General features: G+C 40.4%; 1 protein-coding gene across 3 annotated transcripts in view; it reads right to left on the reverse strand.

The window, feature by feature from the left end:
* Arhgap24 (Rho GTPase activating protein 24) overlaps positions 1–25,694 on the reverse strand; it is a 636,889-nt gene that overhangs the window by 222,659 nt on the left and 388,536 nt on the right. For all 3 annotated transcript variants that reach the window (XM_055594596.1, XM_055594597.1, XM_055594595.1), the window contains exon 3: positions 8,211–8,298. In XM_055594596.1, the coding sequence (XP_055450571.1) occupies positions 8,211–8,298 (88 nt within the window). The remainder of the gene's footprint in view (positions 1–8,210; positions 8,299–25,694) is intronic.

Genomic DNA, 25,694 nt, shown 5'->3' on the forward strand with positions numbered 1-25,694 from the left:
CTTTCCCAGAGACACCCATGATCATCTGTCAGAAATGTTTATTTCTCAGCTGGCTTGTAACCTAACACAGCTGTACTGACCATCTGAGCAGACACAAACTTTGGTAAATAAAAACTTTTATAGACTCCAGACCTATGAAAAGCTCTACCCAGGAAACCTTCTCTTGTAAATGTGTGATATAGATCCAAGAAGTTTCACACTGTGGGACAAGAAGAAGGATTAAAGAGGGGAAAGCCTGACTGACATCATTTGTTACACTAGCCACTAACAAGCAACAGTAGAAAGTCTGCCATGATAATACAAGCATGCCACAGGATAGCACAGGAAAGAAAGGAAAAGAAACATCTAAACAGGGAAACAGGAACTGAAAGACAAAGATATTCCATTGTGTAAATGTACCACAATTTCTGTATCCATTCCTTAGTTGAAGGACATCTAGGTTGTTTCTAGATTCTCGCTATTACGAATAAAGCTGCTATGAACATGGTTGAGTAAATATCCTTATTGTGTACTTGAGCATCTTTTGGATATATGCCTGGGAGTGGTATAACTGGATCTTGAGGAAGCGCTATTCCTAATTGTCTGAAAAAGCATCAGATTGATTTCCAAAGTGGTTGTACAAGTTTGCACTCCCACCAGCAATGGAGGAGTGTTCCCCTTCTCCACATCCTCTCCAGCATGTGTTGTCACTTGAGTTTTTGATCTTAGCCATTCTGATTGGTTTAAGGTGAAATCTCAGACTCATTTTGATTTGCATTTCCCTGATGACTAAGGATGTTGAGCATTTCTCTAAGTGTTTCTATGCCATTTGATATTCCTTTATTGAAAATTCTCTGTTTAGCTCTGCACCCCATTTTTAATTGGATTACTTGATTTGTTGCTTTTTAACTTCTTGAGTTCTTTATGTATTCTGGATATTAGCCCTCTGTCAGATATAGAACAGGGCAGGAACCTACCACATAGGGCCTCTGAAAGACTCTACCCAGCAGGGTATTGAAGCAGATGCTGAGACTCATAGCCAAACTTTGGGCAGAGTTCAGGAAATCTTATGAAAGAAGAGGAAGATGAAAGACCTGGAGAGGACAGGAGCTCCACAAGGAAAGCAACAGAACCAAAAAATCTGGGCACAGGGGTGTTTTCTGAGACTGATACTCCAACCAAGGACCATTCATGGAGATAGCCTAGAATCCCTGCACAGATGTAGCCCATGGCACCTCAGTGTCCAAGTGGGTGTCCTAGTAAGGGGAACAGGGGCTGTCTCTGACATGAACTCAGTGGCGGGATATTTGATCACTTCCCCTTGAGGGGGGTGCAGCTTTACCAGGCCACAGAGGAAGACAATGAAACCAGTCCTGATGAGACCTGATGGGCTAGGGTCAGAGGGAAGGGGAGGAGGACCTCCCCTATCAGTGGACGGGAAAGGGGCATGGGTGGAGAAGAGGGAGGGAGGGTGGGATTGGGAGGAGATGAGAGAGGGGACTACAGCTGGGATACAAAGTGAATAAATTGTAATAAACAAAAAATAATATAGGATGAACATATGAAAATGTATAGCCCTAAAGAAGCTAAACAACAAGGAGGACACTAGTGATGATTAATCCTCATTCAGAAGGGCAAACAGGATAGACATTGGAAGAAGAAGAAGAGAAGGATCATGATTGGAGCCTTCCACAGAGGACCTCTGAAAGACTCTACTTACCAGGGTAGGGAAGGAGATACTGAGATTCATAGCCAAACTTTGGGCAGAGTGCCGGAATCCGTATGGAAGAAGAGGGAGAGAGAAAGACCTGGAGGGTACAGGAACTCCACAAGGAGAACAACAGATCCAAAATACCTGGGCCCAGTGTTGCCTGTAGAGACTGATACTCCAACTAAGGACCATGCATGGAGAGGACCTAGACCCCTTGTTCAAAGGAAGCTCATTGGCTGCTCTGTTTCTAAGTGGGTCCCTTAGTAAGGGGAACAGGGGCTCTCTCTGACATGAACTCAGTGGCCAGCTATTTGATCACCTTCCCCTGGGGATGGTATGCAGCCTTGCCAGGCCACAGAGGAAGATGATGCAGCCAGCCTCGATGAAACCTGATAAGCTAGGTTTGGATAGAAGGGAAGGGAGTCCTCCCCTACCAGGGGACTAGGGAAAGGGCATAGGGGGAGAAGAGGGAAAGAGAGTGGAACTGGGAGATGAGGGAGAAAGCTGCAGCTGGGAAACAAAGTGAATAAATTGTAATAAATAAATAAATAAATAAATAGGAACGACAAAGATATGATTAACAGTCTTTGACCCTGGATTTAAACCATTGCACTTCATCTATGTCCTTGTTGGAGGGAAAGTTTACACAGTCAAAAGTGTGCATGATTTTACACATTTTTTTGGTCACAATTTTTTAAAAGATCTGTAGTGCATTTATTCTATTTTCTGAACACCTATGTCTACAGCTTTGCACTTAGCTCCTATAAAAATCCTGGGAAGTAGTTAGGATGGATATATTACCATCAAAATTTGTAGGATTCATATACTTGTGGGAGAGTATTGAAAATAATTAGCACAGTCATGATGAAATGTGAATTAATGGTAATTTGTTCTCTTCTTGAAGGACTTAACTGAACATCACCTTAGATGGGTCGCACTTCCTGTTTCTGGAACTGTTTCTTTAGTCCTCGTGTAACTTTCTTCTGTGTCCACCTCCTCTTTTCTTTCTTTAGACAAGGGAAGAGGTTAGACATCCTCTGTGAACTGGTCCCAGATGGGGCAGTGAGAGCCTGGGATGCTGGCAATAGCCTTTGAGATCCATGATGGGTTTCTGCTTGGATGGAGGACTGACTCCCAGCACTGCTTTATATCACGTTTCTTGGTGGTTTGACAGTGGCCAATCTCTTACGCAATAGATGTAGGGGAGTGTGCAGAATCCTGAGAACAGCTCCCTTGGTGCTTATTCTCTAAGGAAGAGAACAGGGCTTCAGGTCTGACAGTGTTCTTCGGGAGGACATTTCCTTGGTGACAGTAGTTCCTAACAGGTAAGACCACTTCTGGCAAGTGTCTTCATTCTACATTGTCATGACACTACAGCGTGACCTTAGGGATGCCTGCTATGAGTGGACATCTTTACCCAGTGTTCATTTTAATGATGTATTTAAATGTGTAAGTGGTTTCAAATAAATTAAAATGCCTACTCTCACCTCAAGGCCTCAGCCTCTCATTCTTGATGGATGATCTGAGGCGAGATTCCTGTTTATTTCAGTTCAGAACAAGCAACTTCAGATGCCTATTTTCTGGAAAATGTGGTCCAGATTCTAATATACTGCTGGCTCAGTTTAAGTTCTCATAATTACACTCATGCACATTTATTTTGTTCTCTTGAAACTTTGCCTGCAACTCAGCAACATACTATTTCACACACATATGCAGACAACCTCTCAAACAGGCAAACTGAAGAATATATGTACATATTTATAGACTCTAGTTAATGGAGTAACTGTTAGCTAGCCACTCTTGAGCAAATCATCTCTCTGTGTAACAATTTATTCACGTATGTAATGCAGTTAATCACATTTCTTCCATCAAGGACTTGTAGGGACTGCAAAAGAACCAGGGATGTTCTCCAGGGCATCAGGGGATTAGTTTCCCTGTATTTATCTTTTTCTATAATCAAGGAATAGTTGATCTTGGGAAATAAAAGCCAGATCCTGTATTTGAGCAACCCCAATGGACATTCCATCTTCAGAGCGCCATAGGCTTCGATTCAGCCTCAGTTCCAACGGCAGCAGCTAGCTCTGCCTGTGCCAGGCTGCCACCCTCATTCTCTCACAGGTGAGCCGTTTCCCGAGAGCACTCCCAGCAAGCATCCTAATACTATTCTCCATCAGGATGTTTCCCAGAAATCGCCTTAAATATATTAAAATATCTCCACATTATTCTGGAGTTGCCATAAAGGCCTCAGCTTGAGGAAAATGATGCTGTTAAACCCCCCAGGTTTTAAGTTGAAAAGGACAGTGGTGTTGTATGGTTCCACATCTGTTCCAGGCTTATGAACAGAATCAAGTTAGAGTCGGAGCCATGCCCTGGCTGACCAATGATGCTGTGTGGCGCCGCATCCCTTCCAAGCTTAGGACAGAAAGCAAATTAGAAATGGAGCCATGCCATGGTTGTTACAAAGCAAGACTAGGAAACTGGACATGCTTCCCACAGAAGGTGGCTTAATGTTAGGCACAAACATTGGAGAGGACCCAAATTTTGTTCCCAGCACCTACATGGCAGATAACAACCACTTTTAATTCTAGTTCCAGGAGACCTAGCACCTTCTGGCCCCCAAGGGCACCAGGCATACATAGGTATGTATACACACACATACATACATCGAGACACAGTGTGTATCACATAAAATAAACATAATGAATCTTCTTATGGAACTTTTTAATGGAGACACAAGAGCACAGCTTATACATTTTGAAATCTTCCTAGCCCTCCTGACTTGAGGCCTCCGGATGAAATCCAAAGCTGGCAAGCCACTGGCTTTGCTGGGTACCACAGCTGAGGAGCCACTGAGAAAAGCACAGGGTGAGAGGAGAAGGGAAACAGCATGTGTTTCCCTCCCTTTTCAGGTCTGGGATATGCTGGCTGCTAAATACTCACAGAGAAAGCAGCTGGACATTAAGCCCTCTTGAATCCCATCCAAAAGGGCCCTGTCCACAGTGGGAGTAGCCTGCCTAATGAAGTACACTGCCAATCCAGAGACATGGAAAACCCTTGAATCCACACCAAGAGAGTATCGGCATTTAGAGAGGAGCGCAATGACCAGGCCATGTGACGCGCCCTATTCAAGTAACAGCTATGGTGTACCAGGATCCCACACCCCAGAGACCAAGGCAGAGAAGCAGGAGGGGGCATCAAGTCAGGATTTCCCTCTACTTTAGCCACCAGAGTCACAGAGGCAGAATGGAAGCACTCGCAGAACAGCAACAGCTCAGCACAGGAGCCTCAGTTTCCGCTAACATCACAGCACAGCTGGATACCTGTTGTGCTAAGCATGAGGGCGGCGGCAGCAGGAGCCTGGAAGGCTGGGTCACTGCCTCTACTGATGCAGAGACTCCTTTTCTCTTCCCCTGTTGTTAACGCTGAGTCCCTTTCCCCTTTACTCCTCTAAGGGGGCACTCTGAGAAAATAGTGCATCATCGCGCCATTCAGGGGTCTGTGAATTTTGTTAAGGAAACAAGGAAAACTCAACTTGAACACATTTTTAAGAAGCTGAGGCCAGCTACAGTTTGTTTCTCCAAGGACTTTGCATTAAAAAATCTGCCAACATTCCTTCCTCAATCGCATTTCCCAAAAGCTTAGTACTTGGCCATAAATGTTCACTCCCATCTAAAGCTTGGCTCATCTGACCGTATAGTCTTCAAATTTGCCAATTTGGCTGGCATCTTTTTGAGAAAAAAAAAAAAAAAAAAAAAACAAGTAGGGAAATTGAAAAACTGAAGTGAGATGTTGTAAATCATGGCACTGTTCAAAAAGATAATTCATTTCAGGGATGATAAATCAATAAAAAATCCACATTAATTTATGGTAGACTGTTTTCATAGTTGGGTGTTTGTAAGTCTAAAATATGCATAAACTATGATATGCAAATGAATATAAATTAGGTATATGCGGAAACGCAAGTTTCCCAATTCTGTTAAAAATGGGTTGATTTTTCTTAATACTCTTTTAGTGTGAGACATTTCAAGCGAGTGCAAAAACAAACAAAAACGACCTGTACAGGAATGCGCTATGAAGACCTATGGCACATGAAGATAAGCGTCCCTTGTTCTATGTCTGTGCATATAGTGTCAGAATAAACAGCAAGAAGCATGCTGAGGGCTTTCACTAACTCTGCTGGAAATTATCATGAGTCAATGGGACTAAAGGCCTTATGTGTCCAATATTCATTCACGTATCTTGGGTACTTAGACTCTGACATATTGTCCATAAAGGCAGGAGTGTTGGGTCTGTATCTATCTTATTATGTGTAGTGTGTAGGGTGGATTTCTCAAAGTTACAACTGCGAATGCCACAGAGAGAAGCGATGTGGAATACAGATTTGTCCTATATATCGTATATACATGCATATATGTATCCATATAATATACATTTTGCATATATATATATATATGCAAATGCCAGCCATGTGTCCTCCTTCCTTCAATTTCTGATCTATGAAAACATTCCAGTGTAACCCCTCAGATTTCCAGGTTAAAACATTATGCAATTGGAAAACATTATATTGTCATTTCCATTTGAAAAGATAAATCCTGTTGTTTGTAAATAACCCCAATTTTGCAAAAATCCAGTCTTACCTATGTGCAACAGAGCTCCATATTTTTATATCGAGTACAAAGGTACTTGCCTAGAAATGTCATTCTCTCCCGAGGCTGTAGAAATAAAGCCCCAATTACTGAGGTGAATGACAAAGACAGTTGACTCTCAGCATCGCATGGATGTTTCCAGCTTCTTTTTTCCAAAGCACAATCGACACAATTCTCTCCCCACTCTGTAATCATTCAGAATTATAAATCTGAGCTCATAGGGTCCCTTGCACCAATGACTCAGACATCACCCTGTCTCCACAGAGCTGCGAGCACACTGCGCGCACTACTCTGAACGCAGCAGTGAGACCCAACTTCCCGCACACTTGTTCCAAAACACAATTTCAGACTTGTTATTACACAGTATTAGGTGCAGCGTAGCACGGGACTTCTAGCATGCTCACTGTCTGCAAAACAGGTGCCCTGTCACAGCACATTGGAAAGATTTATTGATGGTGTCTTGGACCTGAAGACGTGGCACTCTCTATCAGGCGCAAGAATACCCGTTTTACGTCAGAGCCTCCTCTGAAAGCTGCGATCGATCTATGTGCAGCCAGTGGACTGACTTGGGTAGGTGGAATCCTGGCATTATTACTGGAGATGAAAAGCCAAAGCCATCCATTTGATACCATGCTGGTTTAAAAGCCAACAGGCCCTGGTGCGAGAGAATAAATAGGGAAAGAAATTGCCTCTGCTGATACTTCAAAGCCTCTGCAACATCTGGAATCTGGTTCCATAAGGGGTATTCCTCTAAGAAGTAGGAATGAAAGGACTTTAATAGGGCAAACAAGAGTCAGGTTTCTTATAATGTGTTCCCCCTGGGGGAAAACAAATAATACAACACATCTGACTAACCTTTCTGCACTTGGGCTGCATTAATTAACATTTAGTCATGGATTCCATCTTGAGCCTGATGAACTCAGTGCCACAGCTGTTTGCATTGAGGGGGAAATACGCTCTCACACTTGAGATTCCCAGCTTATAAACCTGGGAAAATATGCCTGATTGACTGCTTCCGTGCCCGCATTATTGATACGAATCACCTATTACACACACAAATCGGCTCACACCCACCCTATGCTGCACTGAAATCAGTATCAACGTCACGCCAAGAGGACTGTCCAACTCCATGAAAACCACATTCTTAAGCCTTTCTGCTTCCATCAAGGAATAAGGAGATGCCGAGGAACTGATCAAAGACGCAGGCTGTGGCTTTGGAGGAGCAGTTCCGGGCTAGTCTACGATTTAAGTATGGATTAAATATGCAGAAACGGATGGGATCTGATAACTTAGGAAAAAAATGAACAAAGCAAAGTGAACAGATGTTGCTGACATTGAGTCCCACCGACGCCCTGGTAGACACGTCCTCAGTTCCTCAGGCCAAACATGTGCAAGCAGTTATTTGGAAGCAAAGTGGAGACACAGAACTGTAATAATGCTTCCCTGATTACCAGGAGTTTGTTTTAATAGAAAAGGTCTATTCAAAAAGCAATTTTTGCAAGTGGATTTATCAGAAAATCCTTTGGGAACGGTGTTTGGCTGGTGACACTGTGTTAAGTTTCCATCGCAGGATACCTGCAAAATTAGATTTGTCTCACAGAGGCTCTTCTGGCACCTTTTCATCCATTCTGGTCAAACCAAGAGTCTCATGGCCACGGAGTTTTGTGACCATGAGTGTGTGTTTGTGTGCACATTCATGTATATCAGCGTACAAATGTGCCATCATTGTCTGTGTAGATGATAGCCAAAGTTAACGCTGGCCCTCTCAGATGAATATTTTAAGCCAGAATTGAAGAAGATGAAATCCCAACACGTCTTCACCTTTCCCAACACAGAACAGCAACAATTTAATCCAAAGAGAAAATTTATCTTACCTGGAACTACTTCAAAGAGGAATTTTCCTGGGTTTTCTTCATTGCACGGATGCTCAATGACTTTATTTCCAGGCAGAAAAATAGTGCCCTGTAAACACAAATGCCCCAAATATCAGCACAACAGTAAGCACCATACAGCAGCAGTACTGAGCACCTACGTCTGCAACGCAAAAAAGGGGGCACATGCACCAACCCCCTCATTTATGGTGACCAAATTCCATGAGCCAGAATTATGTTCACTTACGCCTAGCACATATTTTTCAGTGTCTCGTGTTCATTAGCATGAACTGTGGGTTCATTTTAGGTATCAGTTTAGGCAGTGAGTAAATTTACAGAGCATTCCACCAACACTATAATATTTGATGGTTGGAATAATCTGAAACAATATGGCATTATTTTCTCCCATTTTATGGTTGTAAAAAAAAATCAAGGTGAAAACATTAAAAAAACAACTTAGTCAAAGTTTAAATTAGCCTTCTCTTTTGCTATAGTTGGTTATGTACCCCCTCGATTGGGAATTTAATACCAATACTATAGTATTAGGAGTTAGGTCTCCTAGGGGAATAGAAGTCACAAGAATTCTTCAGTATATACGTGTATTGATAGCCATCATGAGAGCTAGTGAGGTTGTAATTTTATCTCATATTCTTTGGGGCAAAACACTGAGAAGATGCTAGTTTCTTACTGTTGAGCTTTACTGGCTCCAGAATTGTGAACCAACATATTTCTGTCCATTATAAATTTCCCAGTCTCAGTCATTCTGTTAGAGCAGCACAAAATGGACTGGATTTTGAATATCCCTTCTGCTAGCTCTTTCTCTCTTCAGGGGACCATTCACACTGGTATAGATACACATAAATGTCTATCCTATTTTTAAAAGTTGTCTTGTACAACCGATTCCACATTATACCCTATTTTCTCTTTATCTAGCAAAAATTGCCTATACTGGATTATTTGTTCACATGCACCACTGTAGCCTTGTCTTTGCACTTGTGGTTCAAGGCACATATGACTTTCTCAGACTACATGCTTAACCACATGCTTAACAGTGTTCAGTCCTCAAGGAAACATACAATTATTGACCACTGTTTCTTCTCTTTTTCTTCTCTGCTGTTTTGTTTTGTTTGGATTTGGTTTTTCTGTTTTGTTTTGTAGAGACAGGGTCTCACTATGTGGCTTTGGCTGTCTTGGAACTCATTAAATAGATCCAGCTGGCTTTGACCTCAAGGAGATCCACCTGTCTGCCTCCCAAGGGCTGGGATTAAAGGCGTGTGCCACTACATGGACCGTGACCACTGTTTCTTGAAGCACCTCTCTTCCTGCTGTTTTGGGTTTCTCCAGGCTTTTCTCTTGCATCTCGGTTGGTAAGGTCTCACATCCTGACTTTGATTTCCTTTACAACATTAGAATGTTTCAGATATTTGTTTAATGAGGCTACCTCTTCTGACCATTCTTTATATAAAAGTTCACATTCATCTACACCTATGACTTCAGTAATCAACTATGAGCCATTTAATATCAGATTGTCTCCAATAATGATTCTCTTAACTTTTAGACCTTGCATCTAAGAGCTTATTTGACATTCCCAATTGTATATTTCAAAATCTATTTTAGACCCAATTAAATTAAAATTCAATTTAATCTAGTCCTCACCATGAATTCCCTAGCTCACCATGAATGTCTAGCACCATCCTTCACTAAGTTCCAGAACTATAGCTATGGAAATCATTGCCGGCATTCTGCCTTTGCTTTACTGCCAGCTCTCCTTTGTGCCAGCAACTGTGATCTATTATGTCAATGCTTCCATGCCTCTTCGTCGGGTTCTCTTTAATGCTCTCAGCATCTTTCAATCTAGTTTTCAATGCAAAATGACTATTTTTTAGAGATCAATGCTTCATCTCTCCATCCCTGCATAAAAGTAGCTTCTGGCTTTTATTAGCAAATGAAGACCTTGATGACCTCTTCTGACCCACTTCTTTAAGCTAATTTTCCTCCATCAGACTTTTGCTTTTTCTGCGGTTTTTCTATGATCTAGGTAACTGCTTTTCTAGAAACGCTATTTTGCTCCCACCATACTAAGATATTACCTTTCTGGTTATTTGATAGATGCAACATACACTTACATTTATTGATTCTTAATTTACCACTAGTGCCTCGCATTTTACCAGCATATAGTTAAAACTAAGGCAGTACACTGTTGAGTCAATGAGTACCCTGAGCGTAATCAAGCCATATTCTGGTTGGAGAGATGGCTTGGTGGTTAAGGGTGTCTATTGCTCTTCCAGAGGACATACGTTTGTTGCCCAGTACCCTTGTCAGGCAGCTTACAACTGCCTCTAACTCCAGTTCCAAGGGATCCTAATCACGAAGTTTTACAGACACCCGCACATGTGTACAAGGCCATCCACGGGCATGTGTGATTAAAAATAAAATAAATTACAAAGTAACTTTAAAATCCACATTCAAAAGTACGCTGAACTCTGAAGCCTAGGATCTCGCCCTCTGCGCTGTATCATCTGCTTTACTCAGTTTGAAGTAATTCTTAAGTTCAAGTAGTCTTTTCCTCAACTCTCATCCTATCTAGTTGGGCACAGAAAATTACAGTCATCCATGAGTTCCCTCCTGGGCTTATACTGAGTGATAAATGCTAGTCTGTGTTTTTAAGGTTTCAGACCTCCCAGGGAATTGCGTAGGTAACATTCCTCTCTGCTTTTAGCCCCATTGGTTTCATTAACCATCATAATACTTTCTGATAGTTTGCTTGTCACATACTCTTCATTTGAGAATGACATCATTATTTCTTGCTGGGATCTTGAATTACAAAACAGCCAGAACACAAATGTCTGTATTTTTCATGCCAGGGCTCTATACTATTCCACGATGTTCTTCAGAATGATACACCATAAACTGGAGTGGTCTAGAAGGAAAAGTTTCAGACATGGGAAAGGGGTGTCACACTGCTGATTGTTCAGAATAGGCAATAATAAAATGTTAATTTTATTATTATTATCATCCTTAGCTTATTCAGACTTATAAACATATTCATGTTTATCTATAATGGGCATACCCTTTACATATGGTGCCTCAGCAACTTCAAAATGGAACATGACTAATACAATCTTTTATAGTTTGGCAGCTCAGAGTTGGCAATAGGAATAAGGTTGAGAAGCATTCTGGCAGTTGATTTCATCTTAACCTGTTATTAAAAAAAAAAATTCTCATCTCTAGTTAATATCATACCAGGGAGCCAAAGCCACAAGAGATCAGAGAAAGGCTAGATGCTGTTGAAAACAGACATGAGGATTTTTTTCCTTTAGAATTCAGACTAGAAAACAATGCATGTCTGTGCTGTAAATATGTGCATGCTTTGTTAGTTTCTTGAACACATTTTGAAGACCTTTTTCTAGCATAAACAATGATCATGAATGCTCAAGGAATAAAAGTGTCATTTTAAATTTTTATGAGATTTTTAATTAAAATGAGATAAGGGGAAAAAGCATTATTCAACAGTTTTCATTATGGCAACACAAGCCGGTTCTTTTTTCTTTGTAGCAAGTAATTTTGTTAGGTTATTCAGCAAAGGCTAAGTAGCAAACAGCTAGTAGCAGCTTCTGTTTTAGGCATGAAGACTATAATGATCAGAAAAGCTAAATTAAAAAGAAAAGAATTCAGTCTCAGAAAAGACCCATAGGCCCAGATTTTTTGGTTCTGTTTTTCTCCTTGTGGAGTTCCAGACCTTCCAGGTCCTTCTATCTCCCTCTTCTTTCATAAGATTCCCTGCACTCTGCCCAAAGTTTGGCTATGAGTCTCAGCATCTGCTTTAATACCCTGCTGAGTAGAGTCTTTCAGAGGCCCTTTTGGTAGGCTCCTATCTTGTTCCTTACTTTCACCTTCTTCTGATGTCTATCCCATTTGTCTTTCTGAGTGAGGATTGATCATCTTACCCAGGGTCCTCCTTTTTGCTTAGCTTCTTTAGGTGTACAGATTTTAGTATGATTATCCTATATTATATGTCTAATATCCACTTATGAGTATGTACTATGTGTGTCTTTCTGCTTCTGGGGTACCTCATTCAGGATGATCTTTTCTAGTTTCCACCATTTGCCTGCAAATTTCATGATTTCCTTATTTTTAACTGCTGAGCAGTATTCCATTCTGTAAATGTACCACAATTTCTGTATCCATTGCTCAGTTGAGGGACATCTAGGTTGTTTCCAGATTCTGGCTATTACAAACAAAGCTGCTACAAACATGGTTGAGCAAATGCCTTGTTGTGTACTTGAGCATATTTTGGATATATGCCTAGGAGAAGTATATCTTGAGGTAGCACTATTCCTAATTGTCTGAGAAAGCACCAGATTGATTTCCAGAGTAGTTGTACAATTTTACATTCCCACCAGCAATGGAGGAGGGTTCCTCTTTCTCCACATCCTCTCCAGCATGTATTGTCACTTGAGTTCTTGATCTTAGCCATTCTGATGGGTACAAGGTGAAATCTCAGGGCCATTTTGATTTGCATTTCCCTGATGAGACCAAGGACCAACCAAAGACCATTCATGGAGATAACCTGGACCCTCTGCACAGAGGTAGCCTGTGAGAACTCGGTCTCCAAATGGGCTCCCTAATAAGGGGAGAAGGGGCTGTCTCTGACATGCACCAGTGGCTGGTTCTTTGACTACCTCCCCCTGAGGGGGAAGCAACCTGACCAGGCCACAGAGGAAAACTATGAAGGACAGTCCTGATGAGACCTGTTAGGCTAGGGTCAGGTGGAAGAGGAGGAGGACCTCCACTATCAGTGGACTGGGGGAGGGGCATGGGAGGCAATGAAGGAGGGAGGGAGGGTGGGATTGGGAGAGGACAAAGATGGGGCTTCAGCTGGGATACAAAGTGAATAAGCTGTAATAAATAAAAAAGTACATACAAAAAAAGAAAAGAATTCTTTATACTCTATATGCCATATTTAAGAACTACTCAAGAAAGACAGGAAATTTTTAAACAGCTTTATATGAGGCCTTGTTGTGAAGAGAAAACAAATACTATACACTTGAGAAGGACAAGGTTGCATCCATAAATGCTCTGGTCACATCATGGTGTTCATATCAGTGGCTATGGGGTTGAGAAGGACTGCTCTGGAGTTAGATAGCCTGGTTCATGCTCCGCCTCTCACTCACAGACACAAAGCCCTCTTCCATGCTGCTTAGCTCCTTCTCGTCAACTGCACTAAACAAGAACCTGCCTCAAAACACTGTTGTTTTGAAAGAACCATGTGGGAGAATCTTGATGTACACTCTATATTAGCTGCTCAAAAACCTGTTTTAAAAATCATCCTACATCCTAGTATTTCGAGTGCTATTTTAACTAATTATTATTAACTATCAAATGGTGGCATGTTAGTAAAGCTTACGTTTATAGTAAAGGCTCACATTTGCTGAATTATTATTTAAATGAATTTTAAAAACTATGCAGAAAATGTGATGTCTGTTTTTAGTGTCATGGAGGAGGATAGCAGCGCCTGATGCCTGAACCCTGGAACTGTTAATTCATCAGAGACCCTCTGCAGATGGAATCAAATTAAGTATTCTGATAAGAAATTATCCTAGACTGTCTTAGTGAGCCCTAGTTCTAATCACAGTGTTTAGAATAGAGAATCAGGGGCATGGAGATTTGAATCACTACAAAGAGGAGGGGCTGCGTGGTTACAGAGGCAGACAGCATTAATAGCCACAAGCCAGGGACCAGGGAGAGTCACCGCAAGTGCAAGAGGGAAGGGTAGGTTATTTCTCCTGCAATCTTTCTGAGTTCGTACCTGCTATCTCTTGCTTTCAGACTTCTTGATTTTAAACCTTTGAGAGAATACACTGGTTTCGTTTAAGCCACCAAGTTGTAATTAGTTGCAGTAGATAAGAGAAGCCATAGCTTTAGGAAAAGACTGGGAAATAATCTTCCAATGACCCTTAGGAGGAATTTATCAACAGCAGAAGTTTCAAAGAAGCTGAGATTTCAAGCTGACAAGGGACACCTAACTTTTCATTTCCCCATTGTTCTGGGGGACATCCATGGTGTGAAAGTCATCTAGGGAGCTGGCATCCTGAGAAAATCTCTCTTTACCCAGCCCTCTCATCTCACCAGGATGAAACTACCCAACCAGCATCATTTCAGACCCTGGAACCACAAGGCAGAAAGTCACTGGCACATTTAGGAGTCTTTATTTGGAAAAGACTGTGTTCCATTGCTGACCCTTCTCAGTCCATTGCAAAGCACTGTCTCACGCACAATCATTTCACAGTATTCATTATTTTTCATAGGAAAGGAAATGCCAGCTGTTCAGAAGGCAGGAACAGCTAAATGATGACTTAGTAGACTTAGTGTGTGTCTGAGAGAGAGAGAGAGAGAGAGAGAGGAAAGAGAGAGAATAATCAAAGCAGAAGTCAGAATTTGAGAGGAAGTGGGTAGAATAGAGGAAGAGTTTGTGAGAATAAAAGAGGATTGGGAATGATGTAAATGCCACATTCATATACAAAATCTCAAAAACTTAATTAAAAAGTCAAAATTTGAAATAAAGTCTATGATAGAAAAAGAATAAGAAGGGGAGGAGTAGGGAGTGGGTGGAAGAAGAGGGGATGGAAAGAAAGTAGAGGGGGAAGAGGATGTGGTTACCTTGGGAATTTATGTCTCACTATAAAACAAACAAACAAAAAAAGATGGAAAGTGTCACTACTGTAAAGTATTTATTGGGAGAAAACTCTTAGACCCTAGAGTAAAAAATCTAATAAGCCAACATCAACAGACCAGAAAATTGGTGGTAAAATAGCCCCATTTAAGCCTTGCTTTAATTAAACTCTCTGCACTTAGAATTTGAGTAGAAAGGACCTAGAGCTAACCTGAGGGGACTATCTAATGGGGCATCTGGCACCAGAACGACTTCAGACAGACCGCCATGATGCTAAAGGTTTGCTTAACAACTAAGCACCAGTATTTTCTAATTCCTTCAGTGCCATCCCATACATTCTCATATTAAAACTGGAGGCTGGAAGTGGACAGAAACGAAGCCACCACAGAGAGGGGTCACTCGGGGCTGGATAACAAGAGGCTTTAACGTTAAGTGGAGTGTCTTTCTAAGAAAACCCATTGAACATCAACTTGAGGAGCGCCTGCCACCTTAAAACTATAACATCTTATTTATCTCTTAACATCTTACCTGTTAACACCTTATCTTTTAACATCTTATCTATCTTCCAATGAAACCCAAATGAGCACACCAAAGAAATAGTAATACTTTTTGATTATACTGATGCCTTACTATTCTTTAGTTTCTTTTTCACTTCAGAATTCCTATTTGGTAGAATATTACTTTTTTTTTAATGTAAAAATTCAATCTCTTATGTTCAAAACTGTTTCAGTTAATTCACATAGTTAAGGACATAGCATGAAGGCTTTGTTACTCTAGACACACAGAACCCCTGTTCTTGAGAACTGGGAACCTATTGGATATGCCAGCTTAAATTCATGCAAAAAAAAAAAAAGATACCCAAGTATTTGTGTAAAATTAAATTGAGCATAGATACAAATTTCTTTTTACTTAGTTCTGTCCTTCTTAGCAAAACAAACAAATAAAAAGAGCCACAAGTACCCCCCTTTTTTAAATCTTTTTTTATGCTTAGCAAAATATGTTCAAGAAAATACCAGAGACTGAAGGTTGAGGTTCAGTATTCAAGTATTTTACATCTCAGAAATCCTAGTGCTCGCACAGATGTTCTCAAAGAATATCTTCTGATATCATATGTGAGTTCCTGGTGTCTGCCCCAAGCTAGTCAAATGTTATTGATTTCTTTCTGACTCTAACCGTGTGCTGACCACTGTGATAAAAACAGTTCATTTCCAAATACTCATTGCTACTAGGCCCCACGCCTGTAACCAGAGGCAGTGTGGCCATCTTATTAAAATCTGCTTTCATTCAGCTGTCATTAATATTAAAATTCCAATCTCCCCACTTCTCTAACACACTGAGTAGAAAGCCTTCCTTGCCACTGTTCTGATAGTTGCTGCTTTTGTTTACAGGGCATGAAACCCACGGCCTTGCAAAAGCCAGGCAAGCTCACTAAACGACATTCCCAGCCCCTTGGCTGCTGGTTCAGCATCCTTTAATGCCCTACCTTAGTGCTGTAATGTGACACTGAATTTCTGCCCATCCGTTCCTGAGGTCAGAGAATGCCATAAGAGCCAAAGATGTAGCCTTAAAGAAAGTATGTTTAGGCTGCCATTCATACTACTAACATTTTGATTAGGAAAATATGCACAAACCCCTTTATATGTAAATGAGTTTAAAAAACATAAACGGATCATAAATCAGTGTTGAGGACTAGACAGTCAAGATGACATGTTAAGTTTGGAAGTGGCCAGTGCTTGCTTTAGAACCACTGGCCAGGAAAGTCCTGTGATGGGCTGACAGCTTTGGTGATTCCTCAGTGCTGAGGAGTGCCTGCCTGCATGAGAATGAAGGGACAATGGTGATGTCTGTGAGAAGGGTTCCTCCTGGGGTCCACTTCACTTAGATTTTTTGTTTGTTGGTTTGTTTTTAAATTTAAATGTTTATTTTTTGACAATTTATTCATTATATATCCTGATTGAAGCCCCCTCCCTCAGCTCTTCCCAGTCCCACCTTCCCTCCCTCTACCCTCCTATCCCCTTCCCCTAGTCCACTGAAAGGGGGAATTCTCCTCCTTTGCCTTCTGCCCATAGCTTATCAAGTCTCTTCAGGACTTCCTGGATCCTCTTCCTCTGTGGCCTGGAAAGGCCACATCATCAGGGGCAAGTGATCAAAGAACAGGCAACCAAGTTCATGTCAGAGACAGCCACTGCTCCCCTTACTTGGCGATCCACATGAAGACTGAGCTGTCAATTGGCCACATCTGAGCAGGGGGTGTAGGTCCTCTCCATGCAATGGTCTTCTGTTGGTACATCAGTCTCTGCAGGACCACCTGGGCTCAGAATTTTTAGTTTTGTTGGTCTCCTTGTGGGGGTCCTGTCCCCTCCATGCCCTTCTATCCCCCTCTTCTTCTTCCATAAGACTCTGCACTCTGCCCAAAGTTTGGCTGTGAGTCTCAGCATCTGTTTAGATCCCTTGTTGGGTGGAGCTCTTTAGAGGACCCTCTATTATAGGCTTCCATCCTGTTTCCTCTCGTCCACCACTTTATCCTAAATCCAGTGAGACGCTTTTGAAGGGTTTTGAACACCGGATCACAAGGTTTGTACTTTTCAAAGAAAACTGTATGGAACTGATACCAGACAAAATCTATAAGAAGGATGAGAGCTTCTACGAGTCTGGTATACAAAAGACCAGGAGCTGCTAAGCTGAGAAAAGCAGAATTAGTTGCATCATGTTTAGAAGCAAGAGAGGAGAGAGTTGTGGTAGCTGTGGGTAGAGACAGGAGGTGAGGAGAATGCACATAACTGTATGGGTGTTGTTTTTAACAAAAACAGTTGTTCCATTTTACCAAAAAAAGACTCACTCAGGAACCAGAAGCTGGGTGAAAGCGTGATAGTTTAGAAGGGCAGAGGTAGAACCCAGAAGGACTTCCCTTATCTCACATCATCTCAAAAAACTCTCCTTCAAACTGAGTGTCCCTCCCTTCTAGCTCCTGTACACCTCTCTGTCCATCCTCCTGACTAATCTCTTATTCTGTATGTTTTGTTTTAAAATAATCCTATGTTCATTTCCTGTCAACTGGTTGCTTGCTCTGCCTCTTGACTTATGGTTGACTTTATTTAATCCTGTTAACAATATCCAAGCAGAAAGCTCTTGGATTAAAGGTATGTGATAGGGCTGAGCCACACCACAATTAAAAACAGTTTTTTTCCCCTGTAAATCAAACAATCTTGGGGTTCATAGTGTGATCAAATATCCTGCAACATAATGAGGCACAGAACATTGATGACTCATATATTGTGATAAGAAATAAAAAGGGAGGGGAAAATGGAGGGGAAAGGAAGAATTTGGCTAAGAGCATTTTTTTTGAATGTTCTTCTCTACAAGCAGGAAAATAAAAAAAAATGGAGTTGGAAGTGGGAGTGTCATGCTTCAGGGAGAAATTAAGGCTGGAAACTTAGTTTGGAAATTGATCAAACCGTAAGTTACGTGTAAGAAGCAATTAGTATAATGGAGGTAAACTATGGAGGTATGGGAAGATACAGTGGCAGCTATAAACAAGATGTCTATAGAGTGCTACCCGCTAGAGTATCTGCAGCAGAGAAAGGTCCTCAGAAAGCTGGGAAGCAAGAAAGAAGATGAAGGGGGAAGACACCGAACCATGAAACCCAAGACGAGAAAGCACTGTACAAAAATGGTCACCCGGGGCCAATAATGTTGCATGGTCAAGTAAGGGCATAATCCAAGAGCTGGCAAATGGATTTGACAAGAAGGAAGCATTAGGTCAAATTTACAAGAATATTTTCATTGCAGTGGCAGAGAAATAATTAAATTCCAGTGGACTTCAGCAACATCAGGGGAATTAGAGAGACCGTTATTCCAGATGACTTTAAAGGTTCTAAATGTACCAGGAATCACATCAATGAAGTGGTTGCTAAAGGATGCTAGGACCAAGGAATCTGTGTGTCTTTTTGTTTCAGGAAGGGGTAAGATACAGTAGATTTACCCGATGCTTAAAATGCTTAAAATATTGCTAGAAAGGAGAAACAATAAAAAAAAAAATCTTAAAATTGTTTTTTTGGGGAAGTCTGTTCCATTCAACTGATTTTCTCTGACAGGTTTGCTGCTTCATCACTTTCCATGAATAACTGGATCAGTTTCTAGGCTTATTATCCTGGTCCATCACTCCTTTTGTCTATTCCTGAACCAATGCTATACTATATTAATTTAATTATTGCAACTTCACATTTGATCATACAGGTTTCCTTGTTATGTTCACCATGGTAAATAGCCCATCCCTTAGCCATGTGCACATCCTGTTAATACACTTCTCTAAATGATCCTTGAGATATTCATTGGCACTGTCTTACACCCACAAACACACTTCCCTTCCCACACTATTGACCTTGCAGTTGTGCACGGAGGCACACGCCTGCCATCCCAGCAATCAGAAGAATGAGACAGGGGGCTGTGAACTCAGTGCCAGCCTGAGCTACATGGCAAGCCTCTGCTTCATAACCATCTACTAAATTGTATACAATACCAATAGAATCTTTGTTAGATTGGCTTCCAACCCATAAACATGATATATTCCTCCATGAAGTTGGGATTCATAATGTGTATAACAAACAATTAAAATTAGTTTATTTTGTACATGTACATGCATACTCACAATTTATACATATATATATATACATACATAATATATGTTAATATATGCTTTGAATATTTTTATGCTTTGTGGAAACATTTGAAAACGTGAGTTTGGACTGCTTACTTCTAGTATATGTGAGCGTATACTGATTTCATATACAGCATTTTTTTTCAAGCTCAATCATTTGGAAAATATTTTAGGAATACATAGTAAGGCTAATGGTAGCTATGAATAGTCTTTTCAATTCTTAGTCAGCTCTCTTATTTACCTGTTGTGTAGTGACACAGACCCATTGATAAAATAGTCAAATGAAGCACTGATCTCAAATATTCTTAGCTCCCTTCTAAAGAGAATTATTTTAAGGGTCATTAGTAATGGTGCTAGCTGCAGGTTTAATATCTCATTATTATCTCCAGGGCTTCTCTAGTCATATGGGGTTCATAAAAATGGTTTTGTGTTTTAGCATCATGAAGGCATGTTTTGTTTTATTAGACAACTCTTTTGGTATCAGAAATAATCGCCTGTTTCCACTTGCAACTTGTTATTGTAGTCATGGTTGGTTTCTAAGTCTTAACTAACTATTTAATTTTCTGCCTGTGTGGACAGACAGACTTCATTTCTCAGGTACTTTTGTACCTAGGAGACATCATGAGACTGAGCTCTGAGCACTACTATGCCAGAAAAGTTCTCTGCTTCCAACCTCAGTCGTAATTCAGTTTTGCCATCATCTCCTTATCTCTTCTCAGTTTTGCCATCATCTCCTTATCTCTTCTCACTATATTTACTGGCCAAAGTTGTTCTCAGGGCATAAATCCACAAACTATCTTGTTTCAGATGTAAGTTTGTGTGTTTGCACATATATAAAGTGTGTATCTGTGTGTGTGTATGCTTCATTCTCTAGAAGGATTTCTAAGCATAGATTTACAGATCTGTGGAGATTATTACAAGCGTATGAAAGCTCTGAAATGTCCAGCTCCATGTAATACCATGATAAATGCTACTTGAATTCTTTAATAATGACAATTCATCATTAATATCACTGAAGGAATTTGAGCTCCAAAATGTTGTGTTGTGTACAGATGTCAAGGACAGAGCTGTCTCACTCCTGTGTGGCTGGTAGTTAGGAAAGTACCGGGGAAGTTGAAAGCACAGATTAAAGGTTATTGAATGGGATGAACAAGGTCATTTAATCTTTCAGATAACTGGCTTCATTACCTTTGAAATGAGGATAATTATAAAACACTGTGTGCTTAACTGACACGGGATGATTTAGAGATTAAACTAAATAAAGCATTTGGAATTTGTAAAGTGTAAAATACTATAGAAGAGATTATTTTCTTTTCTCAGTCTCCCATCGAAACCCATTTTGACCAGTGATAACAGATAGTGAAAACTTAAATTGCTTTTCTTAGGTGAACTGAGCTCTCTTTTGTTAGAAGTATTCAAAAAGACTTGAAAAGCTACTGGTGGTGTTAGGAAGAAAATTCTAACAGTAGGTCCTTTCTAGCCTTTAGTCTCCTAACTTAAAACCCAGGATAATGTAAGCAACTGAGAAATCAAGTGAATCCATGATTGTAGAGTGTGTTCAGATGAGGAGTGGGTGAGAGGGTGGGCACGGGGATGTGAGCCTGTTTTCAATCCTGACTTCTTACTAGATGTTACTTTGCAAAAGCTATTATACATGTTTTCACTTCTACTTTGTCATTAGTAAAATGGACTGAAAGAATGAATGGTAGAAAGGAATGGTAGGTAGAAAGGAGAAAAGAAAGGAAGGAAGGTAGGAGGAAAGAAAGGAAGGAGGGAGGGAGGAAGGGAGGGAGGGAGGGAGGGAAGGAAGGAAGGAAGGAAGGAAGGAAGGAAGGAAGGAAGGAAGGAAGGAAGGACTCCTTCCAGAGAGGAGATTTAGCTGAGATTTAAATAAAATATTGTGTGTTTTAAAATATTTAGCATGGTACTTGACATAGTTAGGGATTTGTAAACAGCAGTCATAATAACCCATGATTAGTATTTATCAGGTACAGAGCATAGTTTTAGCATCCCATAACCTTTATGCATTATAACAATGTGTATTCCTCATCTGATATTACCATCCATGCTAGGCAGTGAGTAACAGAGACACATACTCTTCCTCAGCTAGCATGTTCTGAAGAGTGAAGCCTAAGCATGGTGTTGTTTGATGTGTGCAAATTTATTGGGTCATCATGTCAGAAATTTTCTTTGGCGGATCAGGAAATGAAAGCTAGCAAGCATGTGACAGTTTCCTCAGCAATCCCAGATCATCACACACCTACTAACAATGGGGAGGCGAGAAGTAGAAAAAAGAGGTCAGCTATGTCCCTTCTGTTCTACAAAGGAAACACAGATTTAACATGTATGTTGGGGCCTGTAAGTGCTGGAGCTCAGTAATCTCACAGGGTTCCCTTCCATTCTAGGTCGAGGCTACCAGTCCATTTATGGCACAGTGCTCAGTGACCTGATTTTGGCTGGGCAATAAACTAAATCCAAAAAGACTTTCTCTTTTCAAGGCAACAGCTTCTACCTTGCATGGTTTTCTAAGGCACAGAAGATTTTTTTTTCAAAGAATTCTGCTATTGTCTGTGTGTTTCCCCAGCACTTTCTGGACATCTAAAATCTGAATTAACTATCTAGTTCAATTTTATGATTTTCATAACCACGGAAGTATTAATAAAGAATCTTACTTAAAAGTTTTGCTAGACATAGTGAAAATGAGGACTAAAATCTATAAAAGTTCTTAGTCCCTCAGAAAGTCAGAATACTGTACACAGAGACCATTTCTGATTGGGAATTCTGTTTACTCAGATATGATGGTTGAAAAATCACTGTAGTGGATATAGTGATGATAGCAAAAAAGAAAGAAATCGAAACACTACTTATTTATTCAGACAATATATTTCAGAAATCATTTTGAAGGACATGAATATCATTAAAATATGTTTCATATCTAGTGAAATCCATTCTCACTGTATTGTTAAACTACATTAACAATTGTTAGCACAGAAAATGCTGATTTAAAAAAATGGGCTCTGTAGAAAGTTCCTTATGATGAAAGGTCATTTTTAGTATAAAAGATAAAGTTTTGTGCAAAAGACTTTCGTTGATTAGACATTTTCTCTGTCTTCAACAATTTTTATTTAGTAATGAAGCAACTCTTTTGGCTTACTGTCTCTAGGTAATTGAGTGGACGCAGTCTGGCAGGCCAGAGACTGGAGGAATTCTGAGAGGCATCTGAGCCAGGCTGATTCCTATCTGCATATCCCATAACCTGAGAGTGAGAGTGGACTTTGAAGTTGCTGAATCCTCCAGACTCTGAGGCATGCCAGCAGGAAGAAGTCTGTGATTCTTGAGGAAACTCATCCTCTCCTCCCCTACTGGCGCCTCAGCTGACACCCGGTTCTTGGAGATCCCTGTGTCTCACTCCCAAACACTGCCCCAGAAGAAACTCTTGCCCTTGACATCTCTAAAGACAGACAGACATGTGTTTATACTATCTTAACTTCCTCCCTATTATTTTTTTAACTTCATACAAGTATGCAAATGCATCTTGTATGTTGGGCACATTGTCCCCATGCCCTGATACTCCCTCTTTCCCTTCTCATTATAATATAATGCCATGCTTTAATTATAAATTTTAAAATATTTTAAAATAATTGGAGATGAAGTGATGAATGTTACACTCTCCAGCTCCTCATCCCCAATCTTTAGAGTTCACAGAACACGGCCTCAGAAGCAATGATGTCGGGACACTCTGTTCCTCAGACAGCCCATTTGGCAAAAGTTACCTTAAGTTTGTTCTGCTTTCCCACCACGCCTTTGCTTTTTCTGCAAGTGTTTTTATGGATGCTCTTAGGGCCTCCGTTTAAAAGTGATCCTACAGAAATGATTCTATCACTGCCCTCTGTACACTTTAGCTTATAAATAAGGCACTTGATGCTAACAATTTTTATCCCATTCTCAGGAAGCTTCCTTAAACTTGAAGAGGAAATGAGTTTATTGATACATAGGCTAACGGTTACAATAGTGGGGAAAAAGATAAAGTACAGTGCTTAAGATGCTGTGCAAAAAATTAATAAGTAATCCAACTACACTTTAACAGTGAATGGATGAAGTGTGGCACAGCCACGCAATACTTCTTGTCCACACAAAGGGTGGTGCTGATGATTGATTACATTGCATTTAATGGGAGAAGCCAGGCTCAAAGCTACACACTGCAACCTGCATACACATTCCACTCTGGAAAAGGCCAAACTAAGAGAGAAGAAAACATAACAGTTGTGATAGAAACTACAAATAGAAGAGGGGTTGTTAGGAAGGGGGAAGGAGCCATTTGTACGGAGGGGTTGAGTGCTCTAATTATATAGCGTTATATAAGTCCCACCTCAATAAACCAGACTTTTAAAAAAGGAATGCTAGGCAAGTAGCTTCTTTGAGTTAGAGGCCAACCTGGTCCACAAAGTGAGTCCAAGACTACACAGAGAAACCCTGTCTCAAAAAACCATAATAATAATAATAATAATAATAATAATAATAATAATAATAATAATTGCAGTGCTGGTGATCCTTTGGCACCACTGGGAAGCATTTCAGTATGTTCATGCTACTGTACTATCATGCTGCCCATACAGGAGCTGCTTACTGTTTACAAATCATGGAACTTTAGTCCTCGAAGTTCTGAGAAGGATCAGGTACCTCTCTGGGGCTTGTTTTTTAAGAGTGTCGATTCTATCCATGAGTACTCTGGCAATCATCAAGTCGCCTCCTGTCAGCCCCATTTCCTAATCTGAGGGTTAGGAATTCAGCAAATGAATTTGTGGGGAACATAGTCCTTGGGAAGACAACAGAAGAGTGCCTACTGACGGCAGCCCAGTGGAAGTAAAATAATCTTTCCTCTTTCCCTGACTGAAGATATTCCTCCAACCTCCCCGTCTTCCCAGGGCACTCAGAGTCCTCTACAGACACTACTCCAGCTATGCTCACCTACCCTGTTCCCGTAATTCTCATAATAATAATAATACACAATGCTTGATTTGGTCTTCATTCCCATCTAGGTTACAGACTCAAACAAGGAAACTGCATTTATAACCTTCTGTAAACATTTCTGTAATATTTATCAAACTCCCACAGGGAAAAATAATGTGTCTTTCACATGACAGGAACTCGAGTACAGTAGAATGAACAGTTGAATATAGTCATTAAGAATGTGAATGGCATTCCTGATCAGGCAACTTTTATTTAATTACTTTCTTTCATTCCCTTGATTGAGTTTGTCTTTAATGGCAATGAAAGATCAAAGCTCCTTCCTTCCTAAACCTTCACTGCTCTCCCTCCCTTGACCCCACGCCAAGGCTTCACTCTCTCGCTCCCTCTACCCTACACCAAGGCGTCAGTCACTGCTCCTACACCATGCCAAGAAGAATCCTCTTCATAACTCTCTGCATCATATCATGTACTTTTTGGACTTTAAAAGTGGCCCTGAAGAATCATCACAACAAGCTAAAATTTCAGTTTATCTTCTCACAGGTTGAAAATGAAGCTGAATAGGCAGGAGATTGTAGAAACCAGAAAGACAGCATATAATATGAAACCTAAGTCACATCAAAATCAGCAACTATCAACATTTTTTTCTCAGTAAAAAAAAAAAAAAAAAAAAAGCTGAGGCGAAATGTTCTAAATTAAGTGCAACTGGGGCCATATATTAAAAATGCATTTACTCTCCATGGTCCAGCCATTCCTTGTGCAAACAACCTCAGTTACAGCAGCCTCAAAGTTCCTAAGACCTTAAGGCAAATAAACAAAAACATTTTCAGAACACTTTGACAATCTGTGGTAAAACAAAACAAAACAAAAATACCAAGTTGAAACAAGACTAATTTCTTTATTGAATATTTTTCTTTATAACAATTTAAAGTGTGAAAATTCTAATGCAAACTAACTGGCACAGAAAGAGCTCAGTTATTACACACTTAGAGTATTTTTCACAGTCTATTAATATGTCATTACACGTAAATTACAGGGACACCTGGCCACTGTGGTAGCGACTTTGAAACAACCATCGAAGCAGTGGGTTCCCCTGATTTCATGAAACAACATCTGTGTAAAAATAATGTAAATCTGTTTTCATTGATGTGAGAAGAGTAAATATTTAAGAAAAAAACTGCTTAACTTC

Source organism: Psammomys obesus, unplaced genomic scaffold (genome assembly GCF_907164565.1).
Source record: "Psammomys obesus unplaced genomic scaffold, mPsaObe1.curated_primary_1811, whole genome shotgun sequence".
NCBI classification, from domain to species: Eukaryota; Metazoa; Chordata; class Mammalia; order Rodentia; family Muridae; genus Psammomys; species Psammomys obesus.